At 53.8% G+C, this 17,237-nt stretch overlaps 1 protein-coding gene across 5 annotated transcripts in view; it reads right to left on the bottom strand.

Annotated features, from left to right (window-relative positions):
• Nucleotides 1-2,024: 2,024 nt before the first annotated feature.
• The window catches only part of C4H12orf4 (chromosome 4 C12orf4 homolog), a 188,578-nt gene continuing 173,365 nt past the window's right edge, over nt 2,025-17,237 (bottom strand). For all 5 annotated transcript variants that reach the window (XM_029597293.1, XM_029597294.1, XM_029597292.1 and 2 more), the window contains one exon: nt 2,025-3,702. In XM_029597293.1, the coding sequence (XP_029453153.1) occupies nt 3,610-3,702 (93 nt within the window). In that variant the 3' untranslated portion in view covers nt 2,025-3,609. The remainder of the gene's footprint in view (nt 3,703-17,237) is intronic.

Raw genomic sequence — 17,237 nt, 5'->3', positions numbered from 1 at the left:
GTTCACTAGGGGGAGGAGGGATTGGGACCTCTAGGGACTTTATAGGGGAGATGGGGATGGAGGATCAGAGGCAGCAGGCCAGAGAAAGGGAAAGAGCCCCATTCTCTCTATCTGCCTTCTCCTTACCTCGGTGATCCTGCATCCCCAACGCCCCCCAGCTGGGCCTCCCCCGCCAGTGCTCGTCGAGCATGTTAAGAGCGCGATGAATGTGTTCGGGAACGAATGTCAGAGAGGTCGCACCCTGCCTTGGTCTTGCTCCTTTGCACAGATCACCCATGGCCCTGGTCCTGCCCATCTCAACCCCCCCGAATGCTTGGTGAATACATTTCCAAACGTTCCTGTGACACCGAAGCCCACAACGAAGCGAGGGCTGCTAAAATCGAGGCGGAAGCAGCTGCTCCTGTAAAGACGGCAGGGACTGCGCTGTTCCAGTGAGGCCCAGTCTGCTCTGTGCCCCGGGGAGGCCTCTGTTCCTTCTCTCTCTCCCCCACTCCTCAACCCTGGCCGTCGTTCCCGCCTCTGAAAACGAGCTCCCGGCGGGAACTGAACCCGTGGCGTCCCCCAAAACAGCAGCAACGGTGCACTCAACTGCTCCACGCTTCTGCAAACAAGGGCAGCAAGATTTAGAAGTTGCCCCTGGCATGTCCTGCCCCCATCCGATGCAGCCATGACTGCCAAACCATGGCACAAGATACAATAACAATAAAAAAAAAACCCCACTCACCATCGCCAAGAGAAAAACAGCACTGAAAATGTGCAGGCGTGAAGCTGACCTCTGGGCCGTCTTTATTTTTAAAACTTAATATAACGTACAATCCCAAGCTGAAGGCAGAGTAGCATGCTAAGGGATTTCTGAGCCCTGTATCTAATGCAAAGAGACCTCAGAAGGAACCGGTGGGAGGGCAGGAAGGTTAGGCACCAACCTATAACCCCCCTGACATAGGGTGGGTATTCAGCTGGAGGAGGGAGTACCAGCTTTTCTCCTCACAATTTGGATTTTTTTCACCTCAGCACAGAGCACGGGGCTGACTGCCTCACCATCTGCTGGAGACAGAGATTACTGGCAAACTGAAGTCAGCACTGGAGCCTATAAGGGGCAACGTTGGCCATCCTGTTAATCTCTGTCTCCATCTGCTGGTCAGTGGGCATAACCCATTCATCTGGACTGATCTGGCTGAATGAAGAGGAAATGTCTCTATCCTATCTCCCCTTTCCTCCAGGGTGTACATGTTTAGATCTGTAAGTCTATCCCCATGTGCTTTATAAGGAAGACCACTGCCCATTTTAGTAGCCCCCTCTGGAGCGGCTCCATCCTGTTTATATCCTCTGAAAGGTGGGGTCTCCAGAACTGTGCTCAGTATTCCCAGTGAGGTCTCACCAGGGACCTGTACAGGAGCAGTGTCACCTCCCTCCTTCTGCTGACCATTCCTCTCCCCATGCAGCTGAGCATCTTTCTGGCTTTTGCCCACCTTGAGATCATCTGGATTTGTGTGTCAGTGATTTCTACATAAAGCAATACTAAAAAAAAAAAAAAAAGCATCCTTTCCTGTCCGATACTTGGATGCCCCTTGGAGGCAGAGTGCACTAATCTCCAGCATGTGTGACTGTGCCGTTCAGCAGCTCTGCACTGGTGCCACTCAGCCACGGGTTTCATGTCACTACATCTCTCTTTTCATCCCCAGCTTCTCCGCCTCCTCAGAAGGCTGCAGCTCGCCTCCTTACCCAGGCTGAGAGCCTCCACCCGTCTCTGCCAACCCTTCCGGGGACGTGGTCTTTGCCGTTTCTACCAACCACGTCACCTGTTCCCTTCTGCTTTTCCAACTCCCGTCTCCTCTCTCTCCTGCCACACGATCCAGGTCTCTCTCTCTAACCCTGCCCCCCTCCAGGGTCCCTTCACCTCACTTCATCCCCACTTACGCCTGCTGCCTCTCATCCTGATGTGACTGAAGAGCGGGGGCACGCTACCTGTCGTTGGATTGCCAGCAATAAAACACCGAAAGGAATGACGCTACAGGACAGAGCAGTGTTTTGTAATCTGAAGATTTTATTTTTCAGTTTGTATTTCGGCAGACTCAAGCGGCTTGCACGATCCTAACGACGCTGCTGGGAATATCTCAGAACGGTACGTCTAGCAGGGGGTATCAGATTAGTGCGGGCAGAACCGTGCAGTGTCAGGAGAATTAGGAAGAGAACGTGGGTTGCGTTTGGAAAGGTCCTGGATCCTTCCCATTTACCTGCCAGGCAGGCGGACCCCTAAAGCAGGAGCAATGTTGCGTTCTCAGACGAGGCCCTGCAACCAGGCTGAGAAAGGAAATCCGAGTTCTGCGGCCGCTCTGCCACAACAGTGGTGAGGATGGTGCGGGGTGGTGCAAAACTTGAACAGAGGCAAAAATCGGCAACTCCTTCCCCCCAAGCCCGTGGACAGCTTTAGGCTGGCAATGCATTTCCGTGATTGCACACCTTGGCACCGATTATGCCACAAACCTTATTCCTGTCTGGTGCTGAACACTGATTCACAACTGTTCCCAAGCAATTTTTAAATGAAAAACAATTATTTGTTTTATTTTTAGCTTTAATTAAAAAAAAAACCCCAGTGAGAGATTTAGAATAGCAATGACGACCTCCAGGCTGCGGAATTTCCAGCTCGTGACCTCCCGTTCTCCCACCGGGGCCCTGCTATTGTCTTACGCTCTCCAGACATGATTACAGCCCTGGGGACGAGGTCAAGCGCTTCTAAATAGACCTTCCACACCTCCATGCGTGCCCCCTGATCTCACACGCAGCCAGAAATGCGATCCTTCTCCTCCTTTCTATAAATATTGTGCAAGGAAGGGACTTCTGCCCTTCTGGTCAGTACAACTGTATTTGGCGGTTGGCTAGAAAACATCTTCCTTCCAAAAATGCTTGCACCACATAATTCATATTTTTCCAAATGTCACAAAAAAACTTGAACAGATTTAAATAACGTGAAGTTTGATAAAAAAAAAAAAAAAAAAAAAACCCCAAACAGCATCCAGTGCCTTATCTAAATATATCCACTTAAAGGGGGCATTTCAGCAAAGCTAACCCGAAGCCAGCCTGTGTGCTGGGAAGGCCAGCTGCAAAAATTTGTCATATTGGGTCAGCGTGGACAACTACTGCACCCGAGGGAGGTGACAGGTGGTCTGTCACAGACTGGGAAGAGTGGGAGTCAAAAGAGCGCACTTACGCGCGCCGCTGGGGGGTGGATCCGGACGGGAGTCTAATGTTAGACCGACCTGCGCCCGGCTCCTGCTTCGGTGCTTGTTCTGCAGGGCAGGAGAGCGGGGGAGGCGGGAGCGCCCAGGGCAGGAGCGAGGTAAACGCAGGAGCCCACTGGCTCACCCTCGCCACCAGGGGCAAGCAAATCCGTCACCCGCCCCCCCCAGCAGAGCAGAACACAACGGACCAGCCCTCAGACCGGGAGCAGGTTCTGCTTCAGCGGGCCGAGGGATGAAAGGAGAAAAATGTAGGAATGCGACAGCTGTTATAATCCTGCACCACATCCTTGACGTGACAATCGCTCGAAGTCCACAGCAGAGGCACAGAGACAGGGAGTTCTCCCATCTGACGGCAGCGCACGCAGGGACCTCAGCGCTTTGATGTCAGGGTCAGCGTGGAGGACACTCGGAAGATCTGAGGGAGCATAGTGCTGAGCTGATAAAACATTTCTTCAGAAATATTCTGTAAAAGGAAAAATAAATACCCATTAATGTGCATGCACCGCACATGATACAAAAGTATCCATGGCTCTATATGTGGGAGGGCCAATGTATTTGTAAAATCCTGGGTACCCGCTGCAGATACAAAAAAAAAAGTGTAATTAACCAGGCAGAAACTGATTTCTCTCTCCACTGAGCGCCTTCTCAAACGCTGACCTATAGGGACAGAGAGGAGGGAGGCGAGAGTGCCCAGAAGAGGGAAAATGCAGGATCTCTCTCTCTCTCAACCAGGGTCCAGCAGGATTGGGTATATAGTGGTGGGGGGATACGGAGCGCCGGCTCAGTCTGCTGCTGCGACAGTGTCTGCGTGAGGACGCTTTAGCTCCTATACCCAAGAACATTCTTGCATATAACAACGCTCACTGAATGTCATGGGACGTGTGCTCCCCCCTGGTATGGGGATAGAGGAGGAGAAGGAAGCCACAGCATAGGAAGGAATCTGCGAGAAGCAAGAGGGGTGGGGGTCAAAATATGCAGCCCCCTCCCCCCCCATGTGTACACAGTGGCAATCTCTGAGGCTTGTGGCAACGAGAAGCACCACTAACTTTTTGATAAAGCTAGCACTAAATTCCACTATGTGTCACTTGCCCATACACTGGCCCTTTAATAGCGGCAAAAATTAAATATATAAATAAAAGGGGCCACAGACAGACACTGCCTCCCCTCGTGCATGAGAATTAAAGCAGCACCTAATGAGCGCGGAGGAACCGTGTGCAGCACACCCGGGGATGCCTGAAAGAAACCACGAGAACGGGGCGGGCGGCAGAGTAGACATAGTCACACATTCACTAATGCATAGGAAAGATAGTCAAAGACTGGGGGTTTGGGGAGGCGATGTCGGGATATGAAGCTGGAGAAAGGAAAGGTTCAGAGGACACCTGAGAGGCTGGTATGTACAGCAGAGGTGGGGGAAAGCAGGACTGGGCCAGAATTCACGCACACGTGGGGACAGGTATTGAGGACAGCGGTAGGACAGGGTAAGGGAGGTTGCAATCTTGCAGAAAACCCAAGGTGAGAGGTGATAAGGAGAGAACAGAGGCACGGACAATGAAGAAATTACTTACCCAATAATTTCTTTTTCCTAAGTGTAGACAGATGGACTCAGGACTAATGGGTTATGCTCCCCTGCCAGCAGATGGAGAGAGTCAGGTTTCAAAGTTGACATCACCCTACATACCCGCCCGCAGTGACCTCAGTCCTCCGGGATTCTCTTCAAAAGCCACTGTGGGCCTACTAGAGAAAAAATTTGATTTAAAATATGATTAAAAACAGATAACCATAACTGTACTCAACCAAACAAACACTGAACCCCAGGAAGATTATAGAGGCCCTGATCTAGGGATGACTGCTTACTCGTAATCTCTTGGAATCAATATCCACTCCACGGGTGAATCCTTGGCACCGTTCTTGGGCAGCCGTGAGCTGGAAGCAGAGTCCATCTGTCTACACTAAGGAAAACAAAATTATCAGGTAAGTAATTTCTCCATTTCCTAGCGTGTAGACAGATGGACTCAGGACCAGTGGGATGTACAAAAGCTACTCCTAAGCGGGGCAGGAGGCTGCTCACGGTCCGGTTAACACCGCCCTTGCAAAGGCTGCGCCCTCCCGGGCCTGAACGTCCAAGCGATAGAACCCGGAGAAGGTGTTCAAGGAGAACCACGTCGCCGCTCAACAGATGTCGACAGGAGACAGCGGTCAAGCTTTCGCCCATGAGACCACCTGAGCCCTAGGGGAATGAGCTTTTACCTGAGAAAGTAATGGCTTTCCTGCCTCCACAAAGGCTCCTGTGACCACCTCCTTAATCCAGCGAGCTATGGTAGCGTGCGAAGCTGGTTCACCCTGCTTCCTTCCACCGTGAAGGACATACAGGCGGTCCCGTCTTTTGGACCGGTTCTGAAACTTCCAGATACCGCACAAAAAAGCCTACTGACATTCAAATAACAAAGAAAGCGGTATTCTTCCATGTCCTTATATAGGGACGGTAACAAAATGGACTGATTCAAATGAAAGTCCAAGACTACCTTGGGCAAGAAGGATGGAACGATACGAAGCTGTAACGCTCCTGGAGTCATCCGGAGGAACAGTTCCCGACATGACAAGACCTGTAGTTCAAAGATGCAACGCGCCAAGCAGATCGCCACCAGGAACACCGTTTTCAAGGTTAATAAACGCAGGGAAAGACTGCGCAGCAGCCAAAGGGAGGGCCCTGCCATAGATTCCAATACTAGATTAAGATTACACAAGGGAACCGGCCACCATAGGGGTGGCTGGATGGGCTTCACCTCTTTCAGAAAACGGGCCCTGTCCAGGAGAGCCGACAAGTGGGTTCCGTGCACCTTGCCCCTGAATCAGGAGAGAGCCGCTACCTGGACCTGGATAAGGGTCAGATCTTTATTGAAGCTGTCCTGCCAAAATTCCAGAATTAATGGGATTCTGACTGTCTGCTTTCCTTGCACCAGGCCTCAAATTCTCTCCAGAGCCGCACATACACTAGGGATGTAGAGAACTTCCACGCACGGAGTAATGTGACATTTACTTCTGCTGAATATCCTCGCTTCATCATGCGAGCCCTCTCAAGGGTCAGACCTTAAAGACAGAATCGAGTTGCATCCTCGTGATGGACCGGTCCCTGCTGTAGCAGGTCCCTGTGCGGTGGGAGGCACAGGGGGGGTCTCACCCAGAGTCTTCGCATGTCTGCATACCATGGATGCCTGGGCCAATCTGGAGCTACTAGTAGGACTAATCCCCTGTGGTGCTCGATTCTACGAATGACCCTGCCCAGCAGGGGCCATAGAGGGAAGGCGTATGGCAACTCTTCTTCCGGCCAAGTCTGAATTAGAGCATCGATCCCCAGGGACCACTGATCTGAGACTGAAGAATCGGGGAACTTTTGCGTTGTGAGATGCGGCCAGCAGGTCGGTGGACAGAAGACCCCAGAGATCTACCACCAGCTGAAAGACTTTGGCCAACAACTCACACTCTCCTGAATCCAGACTCTCCCTGCTTAGAAAGTCTGCTCTGATGTTGTCTTTTCCTGCGATGTGGGAGGCTGAGATCATCTGTAGATGTATTTCCACCCATTCCATAAGGAGGTCTTTCTCTTGTGACACCTGCTGAGTCTTGGTTCCTCCCTGCTGGTTGATGTAGGCTACCGTCATTGCCTTGTCTGACATTACGCTGACCGCTTGACCCTGGAGTATGTGGCTGAATTGTAGAGACGCCAATCTAACTGCCTGGGCTTCCAGGCAGTTTATGTTCCAGAGGGCCTCTTCCTTGGTCCAATGCCCCTGGCTGTCAGTTCCTGACAATGAGCTCCTGAACCCTGGAGGCTCATGTATGTCGTGAGGACCAGCCAATTCGGAGGGGACAAGGGTACACCACTGCCCAGATGAGCATCCTGCAGCCACCACTGGAGCCGAAAGCATACTTCCATCGTTAAGTGTAGGCAAACTGAATAGTCTTGTGACTGCTGGTTCCAACGTGACAGCAGGGAGCGTTGAAGAAGTCGCATGTGTGCCCTCGCCCATGGCACTACTTCCAGGGTTGCCGCCATCAAACTGAGAACTTGAAGACAGTTTCATACCATCAGGCGTATTGTGCTCATTAACCGACGCACTTGGAACATCAACTTCCTTATCTGTGTAGTCGGAAGGAAGACCTTGCCCTGCTTGGTGTCTAATCGGACTCCCAGATATTCCAAGGACTGGGAGAATTTGAGACTGCTTTTGTCCAGGATTTATGACCCAACCGAGTTCCTGAAGTAAGGAGGTCACCCTGTTGGTCACCTGGAGACTCTCTTCCATGGACTTGGCCCAGATCAACCAGTCGTCCAAGTAAGGGTGCCTCAGGATTCCCTCTTTTCTCAATGCTGCTGCTACGACCACTATAATCTTGAAAAATGTTCTGGGGGCAGTGGCCAGGCCAAAGGGCAGTGTCCGAAAACTGATAATAGTGACCCAGTACCACAAAGCATAGGAAACTATGTTCTTGACAGATTGGAATATGTAGGTAGGCCTCAGATAGGTCCAGAAATGTTATGAACTCTCCCGATTGTAGAACCATTATTACGGAGCATAGGGTTTCCATGCGGAAATGAATCACTCACAGATGTCAGTTGACGATGGGGCGAAAGGAACCTTCCCTTCTTGGGTACGATGAAATAGATGGAATAACGTCCCGTATTTTCCTGGGGCACAGGTATTGGGATTATAGCCCTCATCCTGAGAAGCCTTAACAGAATAGTCTCCATTGCCTGCTTCTTGTGCTGGGAGTGGCAAGAATATGTCTTGAGGAGTGCTGCGAAATTCCAGCGCATATCCTTCTTGTATGACCTCCAGTACCCATTTGTCCGAAGTGATCTCGACCCACCGTTGGTAGAAGAGGGACAGTTGACCCCTATCTCCTGATTCTGAGAATGGGTCAGCAAATTTTCATTAGGGGGTTAGGGATGAACCTGAACCCGAGCCTGCCCCTCTCTTGGGCTGTCGGCTCCGAAAGGACTGAGACCTCCTAAAGGACCGAGACCTCTGAAATGTCACATTTCTGTAGGGGCAAAAGCGCTGGGAGCCTTGGGTCGACCCCTCACAGGCGAGGGGCACTGTAACTGCTTTCTCTTGTCTTCTGGTAGTCAGGGAACTGGAGATTCGCCCCATTTACTGGTCAGATTTTCCAATTCGCTTCTGAAGAGAAGTGATCCTTTAAAGGGCATCTTTGTGAGATTTGCTTTGGAGGTTGCATCTCCTAACCAATTCTGCAGCCATAGCTGTCTTCTGGCCGCCACCACTGAGGCTACTCCTCTGTCCAAGTTACGGACTAGGTCTGAGCCCGCGTCAGCTAAGAAGTGGCGGCTCTAGAATTCGACCCCGAGTCATCCACCTCCCGAGAGAGGAGCAGGCACGAATGACCTACCAGTGCACAACAAGAAGCAATCTATAAGGTCATTGCTATTGCGTCAAAGGCCTGCTTAAGGACAGACTCCGTCTATTGTACGCATTCTTTAAGGCCGCTCCTCCCTCCCCTGGGATAGTTGTTCACTTAGAGACAGCACAGACCAGTGCATCCACTTTAGGGAAACGCAAACGTTCTCTCGTTGCTGGATTCAGTGGGTATAGAGCTTCTAAAGCTCATCCACCTTTATCTGGGGCATCCCTTTCCAGGTTAATCATCTCCTGGATGGCTTCCAATACTGGAAAGTAGCAAGAGGCTTTCCGTAGGGAAATTGGAATGGGATTCTTCTTTGGTTCCATCATAGAGTTTGCCCCAGGAACTCTCAGCATCTTCAGGGTCTGGGAAACCAGGGCCGGCAATTTGTCTGTATTGAAAAACTGTAACACGGTCCGATATGGTTCTATACCAGAGGATTTCCCCATCTTCCAAGGAATCTAGATCCACTTCTTTGTCCGTGCGTCCGGGTCCCTGCCAGGGATACCCTTGGTGAGTCGAGGCAAGCTTTGAGGTCTGCTGATAAGACTGTGAGAGGGAGGGCTTACTGGATGAGGTTCTGTCCTGACAGGGGCGGGTGAGGTAGCAGACTGTGCCTGTACGAGGGCTTGAAGGCCTTGGAAAAATTCCACCCAAGAGAAGGCAGCCGGGTCCACACCTAGCTCAGGAGGTACTGGGGTAGGTGCCACTGAATTTCCCCATCCCATGGATGACCCAGTTCCGGGGTTTACTCAGATCCAGGGTACTTCCAGCTAAGGCTGTGGCTGACTCATCCTCTGAATGGGAGGATCCGGGCTTAGCAAGGTCCGGGGAGGCCAACTCTCCCTGGGCTTCCTCAAAGTGCTGACATAAGCAAGAATCCAGGTCAGCCTGTGCAGCTCTAATATAAGAAAATTATTACTTACCTGCTAATTTTCGTTCCTGTAGTACCATGGATCAGTCCAGACCGTGGGTTATGTCCCCATTCCAGCAGATGGAGTCAGCAAAAACCTCGAGGGGGCGTCACAATAAGTACTACTACCCCCTCTGCAGGAGTTCAGTATCGAGTATATCAAAGCCCGAGTAGACAAACAGAACCCCCGTATTGAATCAAGTTTATACAAACCGGCCAACAATAGCCGTCAACCATAGCAACTAAAAACTGGAGCGTCCTAGCAACGTGTAGGAGGCTGCACAAACAGTAAGTCAACTTGTGAGGAGCTGTGAACACAGGGAACATTGAAAATGGTAAAGCTGTGAACACAGTGAACAGTGACAATGGTGAAGGACAGATACCAGTACAGTCCCGTCGCAGGAATCGGAGCAGGCTGAGCACCCAGATGTGGTGGGCGTCTGGACTGATCCATGGTACTACAGGAACGAAAATTAGCAGGTAAGTAATAATTTTCTTTTCCCTGTACGTACCTGGATCAGTCCAGACCGTGGGATGTACCCAAGCGTCCCTAAATCGGGTGGGGTCCTGCGAGGCCTGCTCGGAGAACCTGCTCACCAAAATGTCCCGAGACGGGAGAGGCGAGATGCAAACGATAGTGCCTCGCGAAAGTGTGTAACGACTTCCAGGTAGCCGCTCTGCAGATCTCTTGAGAAGAGACCGAACGAACCTCCGCCCAGGAAGCCGCCTGAGAGCGTGTGGAATGCGCTACAATGCCGGGCGGGGGAGTCCGCCCCGCCCCAACGTAGGAAGCTGCAATCCCCGCTTTCAACCACCTAGCAATGGTAGTCTTGGAGGCCTGGGAACCCTTCTTGGGTCCGGACCAAAGGACAAACAGATGGTCAGACGTCCGGAACTCGTTTGTAGCCTCCAGATAGATGCGCAGCGTGCGTTGAACGTCCAAGAGTCGGAGAGCCCTCGGCTCAGAGGAGGAGAAGGACGGCAACTCCACCGTCTGATTCATATGAAACGCAGAGACCACCTTCGGGAGGAAGGAAGGTACGGTGCGGATCGAAACTCCAGAATCAGAAAACCGAAGGTAGGGTTCCCTGCACGACAGAGCCTGCAGCTCCGAAATGCGACGAGTGGAACAGATGGCCACCAAAAATACCGTCTTGAGGGTAAGGTCCTTAAGTGTTGAACTGCGCAGTGGCTCAAACTGAGGCTCCGACAGGGCGCGAAGCACCAGGTTGAGACTCCAGGATGGACAAGGATCCCGTAGCGGAGGTCGCAGATGCTTGACACCCTTGAGGAAACGAGCAATGTCCGGATGTTGTAGGAGGGAGCCCTCTGCCCGCAACAGCGACCCAAGGGCGGACACCCGAACCCTCAGAGAGTTATAGTCTAGCCCCTTGTCCACCCCGGCTTGTAAGAACTGGAGAATCTGAGAAATCGAGGCCGTAGTAGGACTCGTGTCCTGACTGGTACACCACAGCTCGAACACCTTCCAGACTCGGACGTAGGCCACCGACGTGGACGTCTTACGCGCCCGCAGCAACGTGGACACTACCGCCTCCGGGTACCCTCGGCGCCGGAGGCGGCGCCTCTCAAAAGCCAGGCCGCAAGACAGAAGAGTTCTGCCTGCTCGAAAAATACTGGACCCTGATGCAAGAGGAGGGGGAGGTGTCCCAGCCGGACCGGTCCGTCGACTACCAGCTGTAGCAGGTCCGCAAACCAAGGTCGTCGTGGCCATTCCGGGGCGACGAAAATCACCGTCCCCTGATGTCCTTCTATTCTGCGGATCATCCTGCCTATGAGAGGCCACGGGGGAAACGCGTAGAGCAGAAGATGGGTCGGCCATGGGAGCGCCAGCGCGTCCACCCCTTCCGCACCGCGTTCTCTTCGCCGACTGAAGAAGCGGGGGGCCTTGGCGTTGAGCGCAGATGCCATCAGATCTAGGTGGGGAGCCCCCACCGATGGACGAGGAGCTGCATCGCCTCTTCGGACAGAGACCACTCTCCGGGGTCCAGCAGTTGACGACTGAGGAAGTCCGCCTGCACATTGTCCACTCCGGCTATGTGAGACGCTGCTAGCCGAACGAGATGGTGCTCCGCCCATTGCATGAGCAGCGCCGCCTCTAGAGCGACCTGTGGACTGCGCGGGCCCCCTTGGCGATTGATGTAGGCCACGGCGGTAGCGTTGTCCGAAAGTATCCTGACCTCCCGGTTCCGAAGAAGTGGGAGAAAATGTCGCAGAGCGAGCCTGACCGCTCTGGTCTCCAGACGATTGATGGACCATGTCGCCTCCACCGCGGACCACGTCCCTTGCGTGGCGCTGCGATCGCAGACCGCGCCCCAGCCCACCAGACTGGCATCGGTAGTGACCACCACCCAATCTGGTACGGCGAGGGACACCCCTCGAGCTAGGTTGGACGGCTCCAGCCACCAGCCCAGACTGTCCCTGGCCTTCTGAGGGAGCGGGAGGACCACCTGGTAGTCCTGCGAGAGTGGCTTCCAACGGGAGAGGAGCGCCCACTGTAAGGGCCGGAGGTGCGCAAATGCCCAAGGGACCATGTCGATTGTGGATCCCATCACCCCCAGAAGTTGCAGGTAGTCCCAGGAAGTGGGATCTGGCAACGCAGAGAATCGCAGTATGTGATCCCGCAAAGAGTGCGCCTTGTCCTGTCGCAGGAAGACCTTGCCCAGCCGGGTATCGAAGGTCGCCCCCAAGAAATCCAAGCGCTGAGAGGGCACGAGGGAGCTTTTGGAAAAATTCACTACCCATCCCAGGGAATGCAGGAACTGTAGCACCCGGGACACCGCTGCTTGGCCGTGGGTGAAGGACTTCGCCCGTATGAGCCAATCGTCGAGATAGGGATGGACCAGAATACCCTCCTTCCGAAGGGCCGCAGCCACGACTACCATGATCTTGGTGAAGGTGCGCGGTGCCGTCGCCAGCCCAAATGGGAGAGCGACGAACTGGAAGTGCTGGTCCAGAATCTTGAACCGGAGAAGACGATGATGGTCCGAACGGATGGGGATATGTAAGTAAGCCTCCGTGAGGTCCAGGGAGGCGAGGAACTCCCCCGGATGTACCGCCGCAATCACCGACCGCAGCGTTTCCATGCGAAAGCGGACCACTCGGAGGGACTTGTTGACTTCCTTGAGGTCCAGGATGGGCCGAGACGAACCGTCCTTCTTTGGCACTACGAAGTAGATGGAATAGTGGCCCAAGCCCACCTCTCCGAAGGGCACAGGCGCAATAGCACCTATCTCCTGAAGCCTGTCCAGCGTTGACTGCACCGCTCGTCTCTTGAGAGCCGAGCCACAAGGGGAGAAAATGAAACTACCCTTTGGTGGGCGGACAAATTCCAATGCGTAGCCGTGCTTTACGGTGTCCAGAACCCACTGGTCTGAGGTAATCCGCGCCCACTCCTTGTAGAAGAACGTCAGCCGCCCCCCAATCTTGGGTACGGCGGAGTGGGCGAGCCTGGCATCATTGCGAGGACTTGGGTGAGGGATTACCTGCCCCTGGAGAGGTGCGGGCGGGCCTGCGTCCGCGAAAGGAACACGCCCAGGGCTGAGACCTGGGCGCGGCAGGCCGGGAACCCCCCGGCCTGTAGCTCCGGTAACGCCGCTGCGCCCTGGCCCTAGTCCGGGAAGAAGCAAACGCACGAGAAGGACGATATCTATCCTCCGGAAGGCGGTGAACCGCGTTTTCCCCCAGGGACTTGATGAGCTGGTCCAGATCTTCTCCAAAGAGGAACTTACCCCTGAAAGGCAGGGAGCCCAGACTTGACTTGGAGGACGTATCCGCTGCCCAGTTGCGGAGCCAAAGCAGGCGTCTGGCCGCCACCACCGAAACCATGGACCTAGCCAGGACTCGGAACAGGTCATACGAGGCATCCGCCCCGTATGCCACCGCAGCTTCTAACCTATCCGCCTGGGCGGCCTCCGCAGCAGGCAGATCCTGGGAGGTGAGGAGTTGCTGTACCCACAGGAGGCTCGCCCGCTGGGCGAGGGAACTGCACTTCGCTGCCCTCATCCCCAGTGCGGAAACCTCGAAGACTCTCTTCAGGAAAATCTCCAATTTGCGATCTTGCGTATCCCGCAAGGCCGCTCCTCCCGCAAGGTCGTCCTCTTTGTGACCGCTGAAACTGCGGAGTCAACTCTCGGTACCTTGATGAGATCCAGGAAATCCTGTGGTAGTGGATACAGCCTTTCCATGGCGCGGCCTACCTTTAGGGAAGCCTCAGGGGTATCCCATTCCCTCGTGAGAAGCTGCAGGAACGATTCGTGAATGGGAAATGCCCGGGCCCTTGGCCGCAGGGCAGCCAGGACCGGATCCCCCTTCTTCGAGGATGTGACAACCGCAGGCGCTACTGGAGCGGGCGGGTCTGGCGGCGGGTCCAGATCCAGTTCCTGAATGATTCGTGGGATGAGCTCCTCCAGTTCTTCCCTCTGGAAGAGCCGCAGCGTACGCGGATCGTCTCCTTCCGGCGTGGGGTCCCCTTGGCCCAAGTCTGGGAAATCGGGATCAAGGGCCCCTGGGTCTGGCACCGCTCCCACCGGTCCTGGAACCGTCCGGACGCGGGAGGGAGGACGGGGGGCCCCCACTCCCGCCGAGACGGGGGGGGCCGGAGCCGCGGGCGAGGTCCGGCACAGCTTGGCAGGGGGGGGTCCCACCGGTTCATCCAGTCCCTGCAGGTAAGCCGTGTGCATAAGGAGTATAAACTCCGGGGAAAACCCTGGTCTGGCCGGGGGGGCTCCGGCAGGCGGTGGCTCCGCGCTGGCTTGCCCCTGTGGGCCTTGCTCCGGTTGCAAGGTCGGGGGCGAAGCCGCTGCCGAATCCCTGTCATCCGGCGTTTCCTGAAATCCCTCCGGACGCTGAGTGCTCAAAATGGCCGCCGTTCCCGCCAGGAATGGGGGAGGGGCCGGCCGACGGCGTCCAGGCAAAGGCACAAGAAACGAAAAATCAGCGGCGGGCTGTGAGGTGCCTTCCCCCCCGGGAAGGCACCGTGCACAGATGCCCTCCCGGGAGATGCGGGACCCCGGTTCGCCGCAGGCCGCGCAACACGTCGGTCGCGGCATCAGTGTCGCGGAGAAAACCCGCGAAAAATAAAGTAAAAAAAAAAAATCGAGCCTCGGGGTTCCGCGAGCAAGCGCGCTGCCGCCGCGGGGGGGCCCGATGGCCTGCACTGCCCGCCGGCGGAGAAGAAGACAAGAGTCGCAGGGGGGCCCTCCCGGCCGCACGGCCCGCCGAGAAAAGCCAGCCTGCCTGCCTGCACCAGCAGCCCACGAGGAGCTGCAAAATGGCCGCTTTCAGGCTAGCCCGCGCGGAGAGGCCGGCACCACCAGCATCCGCGAGGCAGGAGCAGTTTGGGGAGCTGCAAGAAAAGAATACAAAAGACGATACCAACACTACCACTTACCCCGTACGGTCCGAAGCACAGCAAAGGAAAGGACACACAGGACAAAGGGTAAGCCACGCCTCCCCAAAATTGAACCCTATTAATTAACTTTTTTTTTTTTTTTTAAACAAGAAAACTTGATTCAAAAGAAATAGGCAGAAGCCCAAGGGAAAGAAGCAGAGGTAAAAGTCAAAAACCTAGACCAAGTTGGGAGAAACCCAAGTACCCTACTCGCATCTGCTGGAGTCAGAAGATACTGAACTCCTGCAGAGGGGGTAGTAGTACTTATGGTGGCGCCCCCTCGAGGTTTTTGCTGACTCCATCTGCTGGAATGGGGACATAACCCACGGTCTGGACTGATCCAGGTACGTACAGGGAAGACAAAATGCAGAGAAAGGGTCTTTTGTTTCTTTGCTGCTGGAGCCAATGGTGATGGTAACTGCTTGTTCAGTTGGCTCACGTTTAAGATTTTATGCACACAGATTTCAGGTGCCTATGTGGGCCTTGGTGAGGTGCACGTACAGCCTGTGCACCCGGCTTTAGTTGAATTGTGCGCTTAGTAAGTTGTGTGTGTATATATGCACGCGAAGTTATACACACAACGTGTGTGCGGCGTTATGTGCATGGCGTGTGTGCAGAGCTGACATGTACTGTGCGTTCCGACGCTCTATGGAGGGCACAAAGATGCGTGCAAGATGACGCCTCTGAGGCCTACCACGCGGTGAGCCTACCAAGCCTCAAGCGAGGCCTAGCCCATCGGAGGGCCACTCAACCTGCTTGGAAGCCCACTTCCCCTTACTCCAATGAGATCAGGAATGACATCAGTACGGCGTGCCAAGCAAGGAGACCGGAGGAAGTCTTACCGAACCCCTCCAATGTCTCTGAATCGGGAGGTAAATCTTTTTTTTTTTTTTTTTTAACTTACTTGGGCTCAGCACTTACCGGCTGAGTACAGAGACTGCAAGGGGAGAGGGCTTAGGCAGTTATCGCCGCGCTCAGCTTCCTGCACCCGTCGCTTTTCAGCTGCTTCAACAGCAAAATCCACGCCGGGAACCAGCTACCAGACCAAGCCACACCTCTGAGGGATCTTGGAAATCACCTCAGGAGTTCTCAACTGGGGGCGGGACCTTTAGGAGACCAGGGCTCAATCTTTTCTCCAATTTAAAAATAGAATTGTTTCTTCCAAAACTTACAGCGATCCCCATAAGGAAAGCACGTCCTCTATCTGCTGGAGACGGAGAAATACCGAAGGGCTGAAGTCATTGCAGGGGAGTATATAGGGTGACATCAGCTTTGAAACCTGACTCCGTCTCCATCTGCTGGCAGGGGAGTATAACCCACTGGTCCTGAGTCCATCTGGCTACATGCTAGGAAAAGGAAGTGTGATCACACCAGTGGATACCTGGGTTGGTACCAGCAGACTACAAACACCTCAGTTTCGTGCGGACAGATTGATGGTGTACTGATACCGTTCAGCAAGGTCATGGGACCCACTTGGCCAGAAGTTTAGACCACAGTATCACAGGTTTTAATAGCTGTTTAGATGATTTCCAAGCTTGGTGGTAAGATATGTGGAGGGCTGCTGGATGTAGGACTGATGTCCTGGGTTTTGCCTCCCTTCCAGCAGATGGAGACAGAGAAATTATTCACAGCAACTGGAACATAACCTGGTGTAGCACCTGCAGTCCTACAGTATTTCTCTGTCTCCAGCAGATGGAGGAGGTGCAAAACCTGCAGTTCTGAACCTTAAAAAAAAAAAAGAAGGAGAGATTCAGGCAGAAGATTTTTGTTCTTCGATAGGAGTTCCTCTCCCGGGAGGCTGGCAGGTCCTGGTGGGACTATCCCTCCTGTGGATGTAGGACTGAGTATGCGATGTTAATGAAGCACTGGGTTAACCTGCTCAGGGCAGTGGTTAAACCCTAGAGGGACATATGGAAGGGGAAGTGTGTTGTGAGTCCATATGTGCGTCTACCCAAAGTGGACAAATCACTACTGAACAGACTGAATGAGCCCCACTTTGCTTTTTAACTGCTGTCATTTTCTGTGTTACTGTGGGATATTTTATGTTCCTCTACCAAAGAAAATACAGAAGCAAAGAAAAAAAAACAAAAAACCGACAACAGCAGCTGACTTGGATAAGGCGTGAAAATGCTCAGACTTCTATGGCTGTTAGCCCTTGCTCCCTCAATGCTGCAAGTGTATGCAGGATGCACAGCTCAGATCCCTCCCGAGCTCAGCCTTGCACATTTTAACACTCATGGGCCAGAGCTGCTGA

This window comes from Rhinatrema bivittatum, chromosome 4, assembly GCF_901001135.1.
Source record: "Rhinatrema bivittatum chromosome 4, aRhiBiv1.1, whole genome shotgun sequence".
NCBI lineage: Eukaryota > Metazoa > Chordata > Amphibia > Gymnophiona > Rhinatrematidae > Rhinatrema > Rhinatrema bivittatum.
The sequence above is the reverse complement of the archived record's forward strand: the minus strand, read 5'-3'. Positions and strand labels throughout refer to the sequence as shown.